This window comes from Balaenoptera musculus, chromosome 15, assembly GCF_009873245.2.
Source record: "Balaenoptera musculus isolate JJ_BM4_2016_0621 chromosome 15, mBalMus1.pri.v3, whole genome shotgun sequence".
Taxonomy (NCBI): Eukaryota; Metazoa; Chordata; class Mammalia; order Artiodactyla; family Balaenopteridae; genus Balaenoptera; species Balaenoptera musculus.
In genome coordinates this window covers 68,729,296-68,746,255 of record NC_045799.1, presented here as the reverse complement: position 1 = coordinate 68,746,255, position 16,960 = coordinate 68,729,296, and the positions used below count along the sequence as shown (strand labels likewise).

At 44.0% G+C, this 16,960-nt stretch overlaps 1 protein-coding gene and 1 pseudogene across 1 annotated transcript in view; both read right to left on the bottom strand.

The window, feature by feature from the left end:
• Nucleotides 1-788, bottom strand: part of LCMT1 (leucine carboxyl methyltransferase 1) — a 55,419-nt gene extending 54,631 nt beyond the window's left edge. The window contains exon 1 of the mRNA XM_036827153.1: nt 468-788. Within this exon, the coding sequence (XP_036683048.1) occupies nt 468-577 (110 nt within the window). The 5' untranslated portion in view covers nt 578-788. The remainder of the gene's footprint in view (nt 1-467) is intronic.
• A 9,558-nt stretch (nt 789-10,346) lies between these two features.
• LOC118881655 lies at nt 10,347-16,395 on the bottom strand (annotated as a pseudogene).
• Between the last annotated feature and the right edge of the window lie 565 nt (nt 16,396-16,960).

The window sequence follows — 16,960 nt, the reverse complement described above, 5'->3', positions numbered from 1 at the left end:
GCTCTGCACACAAATATTATGTGACCCTGGACAGGTCATTTCCCCCCTTAACTGACCTGAGTTTCAGGTGCACAATGGGGATCACGCCAAGTCCCAATGGAATGTAACCTACAAAAGAGGGAGACCCTGCACTTCTCCCCATAACCTATCAAAACTGTTGTTACTACTCGCTTCAAGTGTGTTTCCAGCAAGACTTTGGCTCCGAGAAGGCCAAGTCCACGTCTTCCTGGTTCAGCGCCGTATCCCAGGCACGGTATCCGCGGGCTTGTACCGTGCCTGGCCCACAGCAAAAATTAGATAATTATGAGTTAAGTAGATGAATGCCTGCTCTGAGCATTTCACAGATGTCGCACGAGTTGACGGGTGACTTCCGGCGTAAAAGCGTATTCCTTAGACACAGGCCCGCCTCCCACCTAGGCCCCAGCCCCCCGGAGATGCCGGCCCCTAACCCCGCGCCAGGCAGTCACCTCTTGCATATAGAAGCATCTTCGCAAGTGCCGCGCACGCCCTCGTCGTCCGTGTCGGTAGGGGAAGAAGAAGAGGCAGTGAAAGAAGCCCTCCTCAGGCTAGTGGCCATGGGCGTGAAGGTTTCGGGGTGCTGCGTCTACCGGTGACATGGAAGCGGGGTCGACGGACGCCGGGAGAAGGAGCGAGCCCCGGACAAGGTAGTAGAGACGGGCTCGGCTCTTACAAGGCTCAGCTGGCGCGGCTCAGTGACGCCGCCCAGGGCGGCTGCGCCAGCAACCTTCCCGCTGATTGGCACCTTGGCGGAGATGCTCATTGGACAATTTCCCCGCCCATCAGCCCGTGGAGGTGCCCATTGGACAACTCCATTGGCCCCGCCCACACAACCCGGAAGTTCCTGGAGGGAGAAAGTAAACTGAAATTGACGCAAGGGAGCACCGCAATGCTCTCCGGGAATTGTAGTCTTAGATGCTTTGAGAGGCCACTGGGTTTCTTATTGCTAGTCACGAAATTTTATAACTGTAGTTAACTCAGAGCGGAAGAGCTGGAAGGATCCTCAGCACTGGGGCGAAGGGCAGGGAATCCAGACGGAAAAACAAGTGTCAGTGTTACAGTCAGTTGGGGCTCAGTCTCATTCAGTAATTGAACAAGTATTTACTGAGTGCTGACTCTACCCCAGGAACTGGGCGAAGAGCTTTGCACACATAATCGCCTTTGAAATGTTGTGAGGGAAGGAATATGTGGAAAACGAATACAATGGAAAACTACGTAGCAGTGAAAATGAACGAACTAGAGCTACCAGTTACAAGCATCAGTGTCTGAATTTCAAAAACATGATATTTGGTGAAAGAGGAAATAGGTAACATTTTTGTAAAGTTCAATCCAAGCAAAACTAATGTTATTTAGGAAAACAACATATATGGTAGTAACATACAGAAAAGTAAAGGAATGAGTGGAGAAAAACAGAAGTTAGGCTCTTTGTGACCTTTAGGGAGGAGGGTAGGACACTCCAGGGAAAGGGAGTGGGGAAGGAGTATACAGACACTTCAATAATTTCTAAAGCTGAGGTAGGTTCACGTGTGTTTGTTTCACTATGATGCATATTCAAGATGTTCATATATTTTGTACTAGACTTATTATAAAACATTTTCGTTTTTTTTAACTTTCTTTTTTTTTTTAATTTTTGGCTGCGTTGGGTCTTTGTTGCTGCACGCGGGCTCTCTCCAGTTGCGGCGAGCAGGGACTACTCTTTGTTGCAGTGCACAGGGTGCACGGGCTTCTCACTGCTGTGGCCTCTCCTGCTGCAGAGCACGGGCTCTAGGCATGAAGGCTTCAGTAGTTGTGGCTCTTGGGCTCTAGAGTGCAGGCTCAGTAGTTGTGGTGCACGGGCTTAGTTGCTCTGCGGCATGTGGGATCTTTCCGGACCAGGGCTCGAACCCGTGTCCCCCGCGTTGGCAGGCAGACTCCCAACCACTGCGCCACCAATAAAACATTTTCTAAATAAAAATTTAAAGTGTGTTTGCATGTTCCATTTCATTATCTGTCAGGAGCAGAGAATGGATATACTCAAACTTGAAGAACCTTGAGTCTTACACACACACACACACACACACACACACACACACACACACACACAAGCAAAGTAAACAAACAGCAACAAAAACCCAGTACACATATCTTGGGGCAAGATCAGTTATCAAATCCTTACTTAGTATTCAACGGAGGAACAAGAGCCCATTGATACCCAAAGTAGAAATGACAGTGGGGAAGGCTGAGGTTAGGGAGTTTTGCCAGGGGGAGTGGTGATGAGATGAAACACACCACTTTCTATGAGTGGTCCTTTGCCAAGAGGGTAATGCAAACCAGTGAACACGCATAGTCTCCCAACTCGGCAGTGTACACATTCCATGGGTGTCAGTGGGCAAGAACAGTGGGTCAACAGCAAGTAGTAGTATAAGATGTCAATTCCATAGGTCTGGATGGTGAGGCTGAGGGACTAAAAGAAGGTGGAGCCTTCTTCCTCTCTTGTTTGATGAGCAAAGAATATCTCTGATCTTTGCTGAGAGTTTGATTCAGAAAAACTGGTGATTCAGAGGACTTTGGTCAGTTTTTCACTGAGGGGTCACCCCAGAGGCTTCCTGCAAGCAGGGCTAGCTCATTCCATTTGAGCTCCTGGTCAAGGCGCTGGAACTTTATGATACAGGAGTGGAATCTGGAAATGGCAAGCTTAGCCATCTTAAGTTGCATAAATGCCTCCAAATATGAGACTACGCTGGGGTAGTCATGAACAATGTCCCGGCGAAAGTTCACTGACAACTAATCTGCATCCTCTGATAAAGTCAAGAAAAAAGAAACTAGAGTTTAAAAGCCCTGTTGAACATTAATTAATATTGGGAGCAAATAGCTGGGCTTTAACCATGAAACTTCTCCCTGAGAGGCTAGAGTGGACATTTGCCGCTTTGGCTATTCAGTATTCTTTCTTCTATAACAACAACCAGAGTTTATTATGGAGAACCAAATTCTCCTTTTTGTCCACATGGATCAGGTAAGGTTCCATGCCTGACACTGGGGGTGGAATCTTACCAAGGCCTGGCCAATCACACACAAAATCACCCTAGCTACACTTCAAGAGTGTGTGTGTGATGTGGTGGTGGTGACCAGGTTGGTGCAATCAGAATGAATCCCAGGAGTTGAATGGGAGTTGTTAAGTCTATAAGAGCTCCCTTTTCTGGCAGACTTGAACCCGGGAGGCTGTACCTTTGGAGCTACTAAGGGCCATCTTGCTACCTCGTATAGCCTGAGAATTTTGCTATTGGGAAGGCTAATGGAGTCTGGAACACTGTATGCTCAGTTAGGGGTGACCTGACTTTGCAGTGTGGGGCTGATGGGAAAATCACCAGAGCCTGTGATGGATCAATCAGAAGAGGCTGAATTCAGAAAGATGAAATAAACACCTGCAGCTTTCATCCTGAGCTGCGTGCACATTATCCCTCCCCGCCCATCACTACCTGGTAGAACCTCAATCAAATCATTGTCTTCCTTCTTTGCTGGTCCAGTTTTCCAAGTTTTTGGCCTGCGATTTCCTCACAAGCTTTCCACAGACAGCTATGGCCTGTTAAAAAGGCTGTATTTCCTGCTTTGAACTGCTTTTGCACAATTGTCAAAAATCAGTTGAGCGGGCTTCCCTGGTGGCACAGTGGTTGGGAATCCGTCTGCCAATGCAGAGGACATGGGTTCGAGCCCTGGTCTGGGAGGATCCCACATGCCACGGAGCAACTGGACCCGTGTGCCACAACTACTGAAGCCCGCGCGCCGCAACTATTGAGGCCCGCATGCCTGGAGCCCGTGCTCCGCAACGGGAGAGGCCACCACAGTGGGAGGCCCGCACACTGCAGCGGAGAGTAGCCCCTGCTCGCCGCAACTGGAGAAAGCCCACGTGCAGCAATGGAGACACAACACAGCCAAAAATAATAAATAAATAAAATAAATAAATTTATTTTAAAAAAATCAGTTGAGCATATTTTTGTGGGACTATTTCTGGATTCCCTGTTCATTGATCTATGTGTCTATCCCTCTGCAAATACTACACAGTATTGGTTACTACAGCTATATAATAAGTTTTGAAATGGAGAGGACTGACTGCTCCCATTGTATTACTTTTTTCAAAATTGTTTTAGCTATTTTAGTTCCCTTATCTTTCCATAAAATTTTAGAATAAACTTGCCTATATCTACAAAAAAAGGCTTACTGGGTTTTGATAGGAATTGTATTAAATCTATCAATTTTGGGAGAATTAACATGTTTACTATACTTTGTCTTCCAATTCATGAACGTGGTATCTCTCTGCATTTGTTTAGATCTTTGATTTCTTTTACCACTGTTGTAGAGTTTTCAGTATACAAGTCCTGGACATGTTTTGTTAGATTTACACTTAATTATTTTATTTTTATTAGTGACTGTAAATGTGTTTTAATTTTTGGTGTCCACATGTTCATTGCTAGTATCTAGAAATACAATTGATTGTTGTCTTTATTTTGTATCCTGTGACATTATTGAACTCAATTATTAGTTCAAGGAAGAAATACCTTTTAATAACTTCTTGTGGCATGAGGCCTGAAATTAAAATTCAATATTGAGAGCTGTCTTAACATCTAGTAAAATTGAGAGGGCCTCAAATGGTCTAACTGCAATTCCTCACTACCTCTTCTCCCACATGTAAGGTCCCCTAGCTATATGATCCTTCTTATCATAGGAACCAGACACAGTGCCTGCTTATTCCTGAGTAGCAGGCTTCAGTTCCCTATCAGCCCACTGAATTATCCAAACGAGCCCATCACACCCTCCTGTGGGAACCAGGGCTTGTCCTCACCCTCTTGTTACTACAAAGTCTGCCTCCCAAGCCCCTACTTGTTCACTCTGTTCCAAGTGTAATCCCCCACGTGGCCCTGCATGGTGAGCGGTGTCCTCTCTTGGGCTGTGGGTAAATGTGACTTGTAAACTGCTGTTCATCCCATCTTTCAGTGTAGAGTGTCATGTGTTCAGCCAACCCCATTAGTCTAGGGAGGGAATCTCTCTCTCACTGATGGATTGAAGAAGAGGTGAGTAAGACAATTGGCATCACAGACAGGATGGTCTGACCTCAGCTGAGGACACTCGGTCAGCTTTAACTACCAGCTCCTTTGCTACTTAACTGGTTTGTAAGGCAGCAGTTACTATCTGGGATGTAAGTACCAGTTGCTGGCCAGCTTGGGCTTTAGCTCACGTTCTGTTATTTCAAATGGATGTTGCCATCTCTTCCCACCCTAATGTCTCATGCTTGCCAACGAGGCAAAAACTATTGTTAATTGACTGTATCCCAGATTGAGATGCCATCAAGTGTGGCTTGTATGTGGTAGGTGGTCTCTGAGGCTCCTACCTGAGACCAGTGACAACATAATGTCTTAACTGGTGGGTGTTTGAGTTCCACTTACTGGGCATGGGCTAGCACTTTGGTCATTGTGTCTAGCCAGATAACCATCACTGGCTGCTTGGGGCAGCCATAGAGACTCTGTTTGGGAAAGTACACCCCCCCGCCAACCACAGTCCTGGGGATGACCCCTTGTGTTGTTTGTAGAAAGGAAGGAGGCCATGACCCCAGGAAGATTTAAGAATGGCCCCCTGGTTGCCTCCTGAGTCATTGCTGTTCAGGCAAAAGTAGTGACCTTGTCCATCTCTCCTGTGCTGCATCTTCCCTTGGAGCAGTTGTGTGCTCTCCTTACCCCTAACGGTTTTGAGGTGCACATCCATGGCAGCCCACGGCCTGAGAACTGATGAAAAAAACAAAAGTGGGGGGAAGGGGCATGGCAGGGCCCTCCATGGTGTGCTGCACCTCCTGTTTCTCTGGATCTATAGGCATAAAAAACTTCCTCCAGGACAGTCATTTCTGTATCTTTGTGTCTTACTATACCTGATTAAAACAAATCCTGGGTACCCTTGAAATACCTAGGATCCCACTAAATTTAAATATGGTGAATATTTTGCTATTATAGATTTGGCTAATAGGTTCCATTCAATGCCTATTTCAACATTCTCTCAGCCTGTTTGCCTTCATCTCCAAAGGGGCACAGTACACTTTTACCTTGTTACCCACAGGGTAACTAAACAGCTCTGCTATCACACACAATCTTTGCAGACAAGATCTTAAATGCACCCACCTTTCTCCAGGAGTACAGGTATGACATTACCTTTATGGCATCCTCCTTTGCAGACGTTTGTTTGACACACTTGTTAAGGATACACGAGTCCACCATCTTTTAGTCCTTTTTGGGTTCTGGAGGCAACGTATTCCTGGTTTACAAATTTTACTTAAGCCCATTTATGCTGTTACTTTTAAATGAGCCCACCTTGAGTGGGGGTCCCTCCAACAACAGGCTCTAGAATCTGTCTAAATTAAAATCAACAGACACTCCCCTTAGTGCCCTCAGAGACTCCTTCAGTGAAGAGGCTTTAGCAACTTCCCCTCCTGCTTCCTGGAGTCTCTGGACTGCTCATGATGTCTGTAAGTTGTCCTTGGGCTTCTGATGCGAGAAACTGCCCTCCTTGGCCCTGCATCACATACTATCAGAGCAGGAATTTCTGGACATGCACTGGGCTCTTCTGGAAATAGAGTCTCTCCCAAACCCCAAGCTTCCATACCCAGCTGCCCATTATTCCTTGAGCCACGGAAGCAACACTCCCACAAGCTCAGTACGGTTATCAAGGCCTCCTTGCTACAGGGTGGAGCCAAACCTGAGCCCTCTAGCACATCCTACCTGTAGGTGGGTATGGCCTCCGGTCATCAGTCCATTGCCAGATGCCATGGAGCTGGAAGATGTTCCCCTCCCCCAGACCCTTTGGGATCAACTAAGTGAACATCAATGAGTTCATATACTTTATGATGTTGAGGACCACGTCTCCCTCTTGGTCAAGTGCCAACTTCACTGCCTAGGGAAGGACTTCACCTACTCCCTAAAAGTCTCAGTCATCACCAAGGTTTAAATTGATGTCAAGCTATCAAAGAGTCAATTGTTGTATAAAGCCGTGAAATCAAGATTCACTATTAAGCGTTGCCTTGACATCTGGCAAAACTAGAGGGCTTCAGATAGCCTAACTTCAATCTACCCTCCCCTTCTGCTCCCACAGGTAAGGTCCCCTAGCCAAACCACCGTCCTTATCACAGGGACAAGGCACAGTTTATCCCCAAGTAGTGGCCTCCAGTTCCCTGCTAGCCTGTGAAATTATTCAGACAACCCTCCTGGGGGAACTAGAGACCCCTCCACCCTCTTGTTCCTCCAAAGTCTTCCCGCTAGACCCCCTGTTTGTTCACTCTGTTCCCAAGTGCAACCTCCGTGTGGCCCTGCAAGGTGTCGCCATGTCCTCCTTCCCCAGGCTATGAGTATACATGACTAATAAACTGCTGTGGCACTCATCTGTTCAGTGTTGGGCCCTCCGCATAACTTTAGGGTGGGAATGCCCTTCCCAACAATGGGTGAAGAGGAGGCAGATTAAACACTTCTGATCTGCACTTTTTGGAAGGCATTATCCTGCTATGGTTAGGCTCACAGGCTTGAAGTTATTTGGATGATAGTCTGTTCGGGTTTGCAAGAAGTCACATGTGGCTGGAGGGTAGCCTATGTGTGGGTGACAAGCAGGAAGTAAGGCTACAAAGGCAAGGTCTTGGCTACTCTGTTAAAGTTTGGCTCCAGGCGGCAGGGACCCCTAAAGTAATTTAAGGTGGGGAAGTAACATCAGATCTTTATCTTAGAAAAGTCACCTTCACAGCAGTGTGCAAAATGGATTCAAGGAAGCCCAGGAGTGGAACCAGCAAGACGAGTGAGGAGTCCACTGCCCACTAGCCCATGGAAGAGACAGGAAGGGGAGGAATTAGGGTCTATTTGGTAGTTGATTGGATATGGATTGGGGGAGACAGAGAGATCAATCATGACTAGGAGGCCTATTGCTTGGGTGACAAGATGGACAGAGGTTTTGGGAGATGATAAAAGGAAAGGAGGAGGAAGAGGGTTCTGAGGGAAGTTACTGAGTTCCCTTTTGGACATGACGATTTTGAGAAGCCCATGGATATCCTGATAGAGGCGTCCAGCAGACAATTAGATAAGTCAGTGTCAAGTCAGGAGAAGGGGGAGGTCAGATATAGGCATTCAGAAGTCATCAGCATCCAGGTGAAAGTCAAGTGGATGAGCTTGCCCTGAGACCACAGGGAGAGTGAGAAGATTCAGTCAGCTGACAGTGGTACCTTAGAGAACATATCCATCAAGAAGTGGCCTGGGCCTTCCCTGGTGGCGCAGTGGTTACGAATCCGCCTGCCAATGCAGGGGACACGGGTTCGAGCCCTGGTCCAGGAAGATCCCACATGCCGCGGAGCAACTAAGCCCGTGCGCCACAACTACTGAGCCTGCGCTCTAGAGCCCGCGAGCCACAACTACTGAGCCCGCGTGCCACAACTACTGAAGCCCGCGCACCCTAGAGCCCGTGCTCCACAATAAGAGAAGCCACCGCAATGAGAAGCCTGCGCACCGCAACGAAGAGTAGCCCCCGCTCACCACAACTAGAGAAAGCCTGCGCGCAGCAATGAAGACCCAACACAGCCAAAAATAAAATAAAAATTAAAAAAAAAAAAAAAAAAAAGAAGTGGCCTGAAGATGAAGTCACAAAGGAAGCAGAGAAAGAAAAGTCTGATGTTAGGAAGGGAACCTAAGGAGAGTGGCATCCCCAAAAGAAAGAGGGTGGAGAGAATTTAAAGAATGAAGATGGGGATAACATTTATCAGACACTACAGAGAGTTTAAGTAAGTAAAAAGACTACTTTCTAAGGCATTCAAAAATGCCTGGGGCATTAATGAGACAAGATTTTGTGATGCTTTCAGAAAGAAGTCAGTGAGAAATGAGATGGTGACAGGAGTAAAGAATTTTTTTCAGTAGCTTAGGTGTGAAAGGTAGAGAGAAACGGTGGTACCTGAAGGAGCAGAAAAGAGAGGATTGTTTGCTGGGAGAGACTTGGACAGGCTCTGAAGCTTAGGGAAAGAGGCTCAAGATAAAGCAGGAAGGAAAATTAATGGAATGAGGTCTTTGAAAAAGTCTGAGTGGACAGTTTTTGGGGTACAGTGGAGCAATTAGCCTTAAACTGCAGAGCTGGATCCCTTTTCCTCTAAAAAAGAGGGAAAGAGTAGAGGTGGATGGAGGGGAATGGGTGGATGGTTAAATATAGGAAGGGGGTATGGGAAATTGAGAGTTCTTGACTGCTGGCCTCAAACATCTTCAGGAGGGCATAAGGCCTGATCATGCTTCAGGAAAGTGGTGACGATTTGGAGCAACTCTTAAGGAAATGGGCAAGAGAGTTGGCCATGGCCATTTGATCGTTTGGGAGGTAGAAACTGCTTAAAGGCCGATTAATAGGAGCTAGTTAAAAGAATTAGGGTACATCCACCCTGCAAACTAATGACTGCTTTTAAAAAGAATAAGATGGGGACTTCCCTGGTGGTCCAGTGGTTAAGAATCTGCCTTCCAATGCAGGGGATGCGGGTTCCATCGCTGGTCGGGGAACTAAGATCCCACATGCCGTGGGGCAACTAAGCCTGCACACTCTAGAGCCCGTGCACCACAACTAGAGAGAAGCCTCACATGCCGCAACGAAAGATCCCCCCGCATGCTGCAACTAAGAACCGATGCAGTCAAAAAAAAGGATAAGATGGAATTCATTTGCATTTGGAAAGATCTCTAAGGTGTAGTGATTTTTTTAAAAAAAAAGCAAGTCAGAGAATAATATGCTCCGATATACACAAATCTGCATATATTTCTAAAAGGCCTGAGAGAATACAGATTACCAATGGAGTGGTTTCCCAGGCAATGAAAAGAGGAGTGGGACTTAGCCAGGAAAAGTAAACTTTTATTCTTTTTTTTTTTTTTTAATTCAGACAGAAAGTCACAAAAATTATAATCATCCTCATCATGAACTTTCATTCTTAAAAATGTTATGCATCTTGTACTTTTGGGCTGTTCACCTTTTTTCTTATATGAAGAGTATGCACTTGTGTATTCTATCATTTTGAACATTAACACAAGTTGGTGTTTTAATTCCCCAAGATCTGCATAAGTACCTGCTCCTTGTAAAACATGAAAGCATTACAAAAACCATTTGAAGCATCCCTTGACCAGCCTTCAACCCCACTCATGCCCTTTCTCACAAGAAGTAACCACTGTCTGAAGGTGGGTGAATATCTTTGAAGTCCTTAAAACACACTTTTTTTTTTAAGTATTCGTATTTTTATCAAGCAAAGTCAAAATACATGGTTTTTTCAGTGACTTGGTTTCTTAAAAGTGCCATGTTGTCTCTGGCTGAAGAATCATCTATGGCTTTGAAAGGTCTTTCAGCACAACTCCAGCCCTCTTGCCAGGTGACAGCAGCAAAGGTGTATATGTGGGCAAAACATCAGTAACAGCATTTAAAAGAAGATGCTCAGATCCATCCGTTTCAGGTCTGGGTGGGTTAATCAGAGAGACAGCTGCAGAACGTTGATTCACATCTGGTTTTTTGGGTGTGGATCCCGAGGTAGTTTTAAGACTTGATGGTGGTACATTTTTAGCTAGTTTTTTCTTTCCCGGTGAATCCAGAGGTTTTGGATCACGAGCAGAGGGTTTTAGTGGCAGACGTGTGAGATGAGATTCTGTTTCTAGAAATTTAACAAAGAGTTCTGAAAAAGAATTCTTCGGCCTCGATTGCTGATTTGGTCTCAGAGGTGTGTTGGGGACACTTTTTGATCCAAGCCAGCCAGTCATCCATCTGGTACCACCGCCTTGCTCTTCATTAAAAACCAGATCTATTTCTTCCTTTCTAATACCCAGAATGTTGCCCATTATCTGTAGCACTTCATGACGGTGTTGTTTTGGTGTTTGAAAATACCCCAAGAAGAGGTTCCTCATGAGGCTCTTGTCAACTTTTCCTTCTGTGTTACTTAGTAAGTTCATCAATTTCTTCTGTACATCGTCCAGCACTTCCTGTTGGACCTCATTTTGTGTTTTCAAATCTTTAATTTGTTCTTCCTTCAGAGTCAAGGCAGCATTCACTTTCTCCTGATGTCCTTGTGCCGATATTAGTTTTCCTTCTAGATTATCTGCAACTATTTCCATCCATTCTGCGACTACCATCCTCATGTTAGCTAGCGCTTGTGCATACTACTTTTCTTGTTCTTGGGAAACAGAAAGCCGTAGCCAAATGTCATCTCTCTGCTTTGTGACAACATTCAGTTGTTCCTTCAACAACTCTATCTGCAAACTGGCTTGCTGATTCGCATTTTCCCTCGCATTGGAAGATAGAAGGAGCTTTTCCTCCAATGCGGTGGCTTTCATTCTTAGTTTAGCTGCTCTGTCTTCTGCAGCCAAAGCTCCGCGGTTATGAGACACTTTTTTTTTAAAACATCTTTATTGGAGTATAATTGCTTTACAATGGTGTGTTAGTTTCTGCTTTATAACAAAGTGAATCAGTTATACATATACATATGTTCCCATATCTCTTCCCTCTTGCGTCTCCCTCCCTCCCACCCCCCCTATCCCACCCATCTAGGTGGTCACAAACCACCGAGCTGATCTCCCTGTGCTATGCGGCTGCTTCCCACTAGCTATCTATTTTACGTTTGGTAGTGTATATATGTCCATGCCACTCTCTCACTTTGTCACAGCTTACCCTTCCCCCTCCCCATATCCTCAAGTCCATTCTCTAGTAGGTCTGTGTCTTTATTCCCGTCTTACCCCTAGGTTCTTCATGACCTTTTTTTTCCCCTTAGATTCCATATATATGTGTTAGCATATGGTATTTGTTTTTCTCTTTCTGACTTACTTCACTCTGTGTGACAGACTCTAGGTCCATCCACCTCACTACATTTCTGATTCTACTGCGTGCTTACGCCATCTCTCTGGCTCCTGCTTTAAGTGTAGTTCTTTGTCGTGTAAATGTTGAACCTCACTCTGGAGGGCACAGTTTTCTATTTGTTTCTGTTTCAATGCCAACATGGTCTCATTTCTGGCCTGTTGAAACATAATAGTCTTTTCTTGCATTGATGTAACTGCATTTAAAAGCTGACTTAATTCTCATCTTGCTGAGTTCTGTTTCTTTCAAAAGATGCTCAAAAGCAAGCACCTTCTCCTTCATTGCAACATATTTCAATTCTTTCTCTCTCCGCATCATAGAAAACCACATCTTTGTCTCTTGATTTTGTTTCCTCTTCCCTAGATGTTTCTACTAATTTTTCATTTTCCTCTTTTAGTTTACACATATCCAGTTCAAAGTTGACAACTCTCTCCTTCAGGTTGATTACTCCCTGCCTCAAAAGTTCATTTTCACTCACTACATTAGTGAAATTTTCACTTAAAGAAAGTAATTCATCACTTTTTGCTTTGATTAAAAGCTCTTTTTCCTTAAGTAAGTTTTGCAAGACATCTTGTTTCTCCCGTAGCTGCTTCATTTCTGAATCCATTTGTTCACGTCGTTTTCTTTCTAGTTCTGAACTGTCTGCAATGGAATCAGACAATCTCTGATTATCTTCCTGGAGTGTTCTAATGGTTGCATCTTTTTCCTCCGTTAATTTTCTTAACTCTTCTATCTCTTCTTTGAGCAATTTAGAAGATTCACTCAATCCATCAGGTTTCATTGCCTTCAGAGAGTCTGCTGACTCGGATGTAAGTGATTCATTGGAGGACTGTAGTAAAATAAGGTCAAACATCCCTAACAGAATATCTTTGGCATTGCAAAGCTGCTCTAGGCTAAACTGAATTTGCACTACTTGCTTCTCCAAGTTTTTGAGTTTGATTTCATTCCCATCATAAGTTTGATCAGGTCAGTATAGTTCATCTGTAGTTTAGAATTATTATTATTGTCAACTAAAATCCGTGCCTGAAGTTGTTATAGTTCTTTCTGAAGACGGGGTGACCCACGCTGCACATGTTGTACAGTGGCCATCACGTGCTCTTTCCACTCTTCCATTATCTTAACTTGCTGTTTTAATTTATCACGTTCCTGTAGAAGCTCCTCAAACTGATGCATATTAACACCTCTCACTTCATCACCATTGCTGGATGTTTGCAGTATTGCCAGTAAAGTCTGACACTTCTGAGTTAAAGCATCAACTTCAATATCTTTTTCTCAAATGATGTGGGATAAATTCTGGATCGTTTCTCTAAACATGTCCTGACCACTGCTTTCAAATCTGGTGGAGAGTTTTGTATTTGCATCTTTGAGTTTCACGAGGTCTGCTTCTTTGGCAACAATTATATCCATCATTCTCAAGTTTTCTCTTTTAAGATTGCTGTTTTCCCTAGTCTTCTCATCTAAAACAGCTAATATTTGTTCTCTTTCCAAAGCATAGGCTCGCAATTGCTGTTGACTCTGTCCATTATCTTGGTCACTGGAGGAAGCTGAAGATACTTTCATGTGAAGACACAAATCTTTTTGCTGGATAAACTGAGTTAGTTTACCAATCTCACCTTTGGACAGCTGATCAATCTGTTCAGTTAAAAGGGTAACTTCCTCTTTTCAGTTAGAAGTTTAATCTCCAATTTTTGTTCTTTTATTCCTTGTACTGATCTTTCAGTTTCGGCTTTAGATAAGTCATGCTTTTCATTTCCATTTTCTATATTAAGACTCTGAACTTCTGTTACTTGAAAAGTATCAGAATGTTCTGTTGGTGTGTGCTGGGATTTTTCCAGCGGCTGGGTTTTGATTTGTTCTATTGCATTTTGCAAATTCTCCATTTCCTCCCCTTTGGCCACAAAGAGCTGATTGTGTTTAATATTCATTTGCTTGTGTTGGTATTTGGGATTTTTCTGTTTCTGCTCTTGTAAAGATTGAAGTAGTTGCATTTTACTCTGGTTTTGATCTTCAATTATCTTTTGATGAGGTTTAATCTCAAGATTATCTTCAACTGTGCTCTGTTGAGATACCTCAGATTCTAGTTCTGTAACAGTGTCTAGAGTTTTAGGGTCAATCATAGGTGCGGTTTGACTGTGTTCTTCCCTCAGTCATTCCAATTCTTCTTTCAGGTGACTATTTTCTTCTTTCATGGATGCAAGACTTGTATCTTTTTCCTCTATGGTTTGCTGTAAAATTTCCATTTTTCATAAGGCTTGAGTATATTGATCTAACTCCTCCCGAAGCTGTGAACTTCCTTGAAGTTTTTCAATAAAAATTTCTTTCTCTCTTATGAGTTGCTTCAATTGCTTCTGCTCTTCTAAACTAGATGACAAAACTTCCTTAGTTTCTTTGTGCCCAGCAATCATCTGCTCAATATTCTTTTTGAGTTCTGATATTTCACAGTCTTTCTCTTGACCGAGTTTAATTAAACACCCATGCTCCAGCTGTAAGGCACAGCTGTCTGGGTTATCAGTATTTGACAGTTCTTTAGAAGCTTGCTCATACTTCCTTTCTTCCAACAGTCTCTGTTCATCCCGACAAAATTCTGTGTCTAACTGTCCTTTTTCCATTTTTAAATGAATTAACTTTTCTTTTTGCCCATCTAACTCTTTAGTAATGTTCATTCTATCATCTTCAGGTTGACGAACTCTCTTTTTCTCATATTCTAGATCTTGTTTTACTTTAGCGATGATGCTGTCTCCTTCATTTTGTTGTTCTGTTTGCTGATCATCAAAACCACGTGCATTGTAGTCTTTTGTTTTTGCCTGTGCAACTCTCCTAAGTCAGGAATCAGTAATTTCTTTTAAGTAGTACTCTCACTGAGTTTTCCTTCTTTGATTTCCCAGTCACATCTTAAATGATGTACTTCTGAATCCGAATTCATGTCTCCTGTAGCTGTTCGTTTAATGAGTTCATGTTCATCGCTCAATTTGACGAGTGATAGTTGAAGTTCTTCCTTTTCTTTATTTAATAATGAATTTTCTTTTTCTAAAACTTGGACTCATTTTTGAAGTTTCAGGTTCTCTTCCATGAGATTTTTATCCTGCTTTAAGCTACTCAATCTCATTATTTCATTTTCAGCATCAGACAGTGGCTGTTGCTATCTGGACACTTCTTCCGGTGATGTACTCTGTGGAAGAACTTCTTCTTTTTCTGTCACAGCATCACTCCACTTCCTAATAGAAGGTTGCAACTCACCTTCTTCAGTTCTTTCATTCATTTCATTTATCTGGTCTTGCGCTCTAATTAAAGCATCCCTTTCATTTTCTACAGAAGATAATTTTTTTTTAAGATATTTTACTGTAATCTCAAGTTCTTTGATTTTTTTGGTGGACTCTATTTTTTCAGCTGCTAGGACTTCAATAGCTTTTTGCATATCATGAATCATTCCCTCATAGTCCTTTAATTGTTTTTTTTTTTTTTTTTTTTTAAATTTTTATTTATTTATTTATTTATTTATGGCTGTGTTGGGTCTTCGTTTCTGTGTGAGGGCTTTCTCCAGTTGCGGCAAGCGGGAGCCACTCTTCATCGCGGTGCGCGGGCCTCTCACTATCGCGGCCTCTCTTGTTGCGGAGCACAGGCTCCAGACGCGCAGGCTCAGTAATTGTGGCTCACGGGCCTAGTTGCTCCACGGCATGTGGGATCTTCCCGGACCAGGGCTCGAACCCGTGTCCCCTGCATTGGCAGGCAGATTCTCAACCACTGCGCCACCAGGGAAGCCCCCTTTAATTGTTTTTGATGCCTGCGACTTATTTCTGCCAGTTTCTGTTGATGAACATCCTGCAACACTGCTATTTCAAGTTGATGGTCATCAATTTCCTTATTTAGATTCTGTTCAAATTCCTTGATGGTATTTTGCAGATTTCATTTACATCAAAGCTATAGATCTAAATGAAATGCTGTAGAAGTTTGAGCAAAATGTCTCCAATGGCTGACATCAGCCTCAAGTCTTAAAACTTCTTTTGACAATCTATTTATTTCTTGTTGTGACCAAATTAGGTCAGCAAAGTCCATATCATCATTCTGGAAACCTAAAGCATGCTGATAGATATCATAACCCAGTGAAGAGGGTACACAAGTTGAGGGCACAAGGCCATCCTCAAGATTTACTATCTGGGTGACTGACTGCACCTTTAGCAACTGATCCTTTAGCGCTATCTGCCTTGCTTTAAGAAGTTTGATTTCTACGTCTTTCTGGTGTAATTGATGTCTGTAACTTGTAGTTTGCTGCTTTAGTTGAAGCTCTGAGGCTTCACACTCCTCGTCTACATCACTACAAAGAATTCTAAGTCTCTCAGCCTCTGATTTTAAGACTGACTGAGAGTCTTCAACCTCCTCTGTTGTAGAGTCAGGTACTTCTACATTTTCAGCTCCCTTCCTCAGCACATCTTTTGTGAAACTAGAAATGTGGCCTGTGAAAGATGCCACAGTACCACCCACTTGCCCCAGGGAATGGCCTAAGCGGGAGCCAAGGCCACCAAACCAGGAGGACATCAAAGCAGGTCATAGAACTGACCTGGTCCGCTCCTAAAAAAGTGTCCAGCGCAGTCGGACAATCCTGCCAAGTGTCACCGCACTGCTGCCAGCGTGAGGTTAAGAATCAAAGCACAGTGAGGGGTTTCTAGGCAATGCGGGCTTTGAGGGCCCCTCAATGGCCACACCTGCCTGGCAACGCCCAGGCCTGGTCTGGGACGTAACAAAGGGCCCGTCTCCAGGGATCTGTCCCCTCTCGGGCCTCTGCTCATCCCCACAACTTCCCAGCGCTGGAGTTGGGCCCTTCTCCTCTGCTTCCGTGATTTTCCCAGTGCCCTGTACCACCTCGGCCCCCTGGACGCGGCCACCATCACAGCCGCTCTGAAGGTGCCATCTCTGAGCTCCTGTTCGTAGAAAACACACCTTGCCTCTGATTTTTTTTTTGAAACGGAATGATATGCAAGGTAGATTTTAATCAATAAAAGAAAAGCAGTACTAGAGTAATACTTTTCGAATAGGAGTAAAATATATTTAATTGCCTTTGACTTTTTTACTAAGTGGCATCACACTGTCCTGCAGCTTGTGA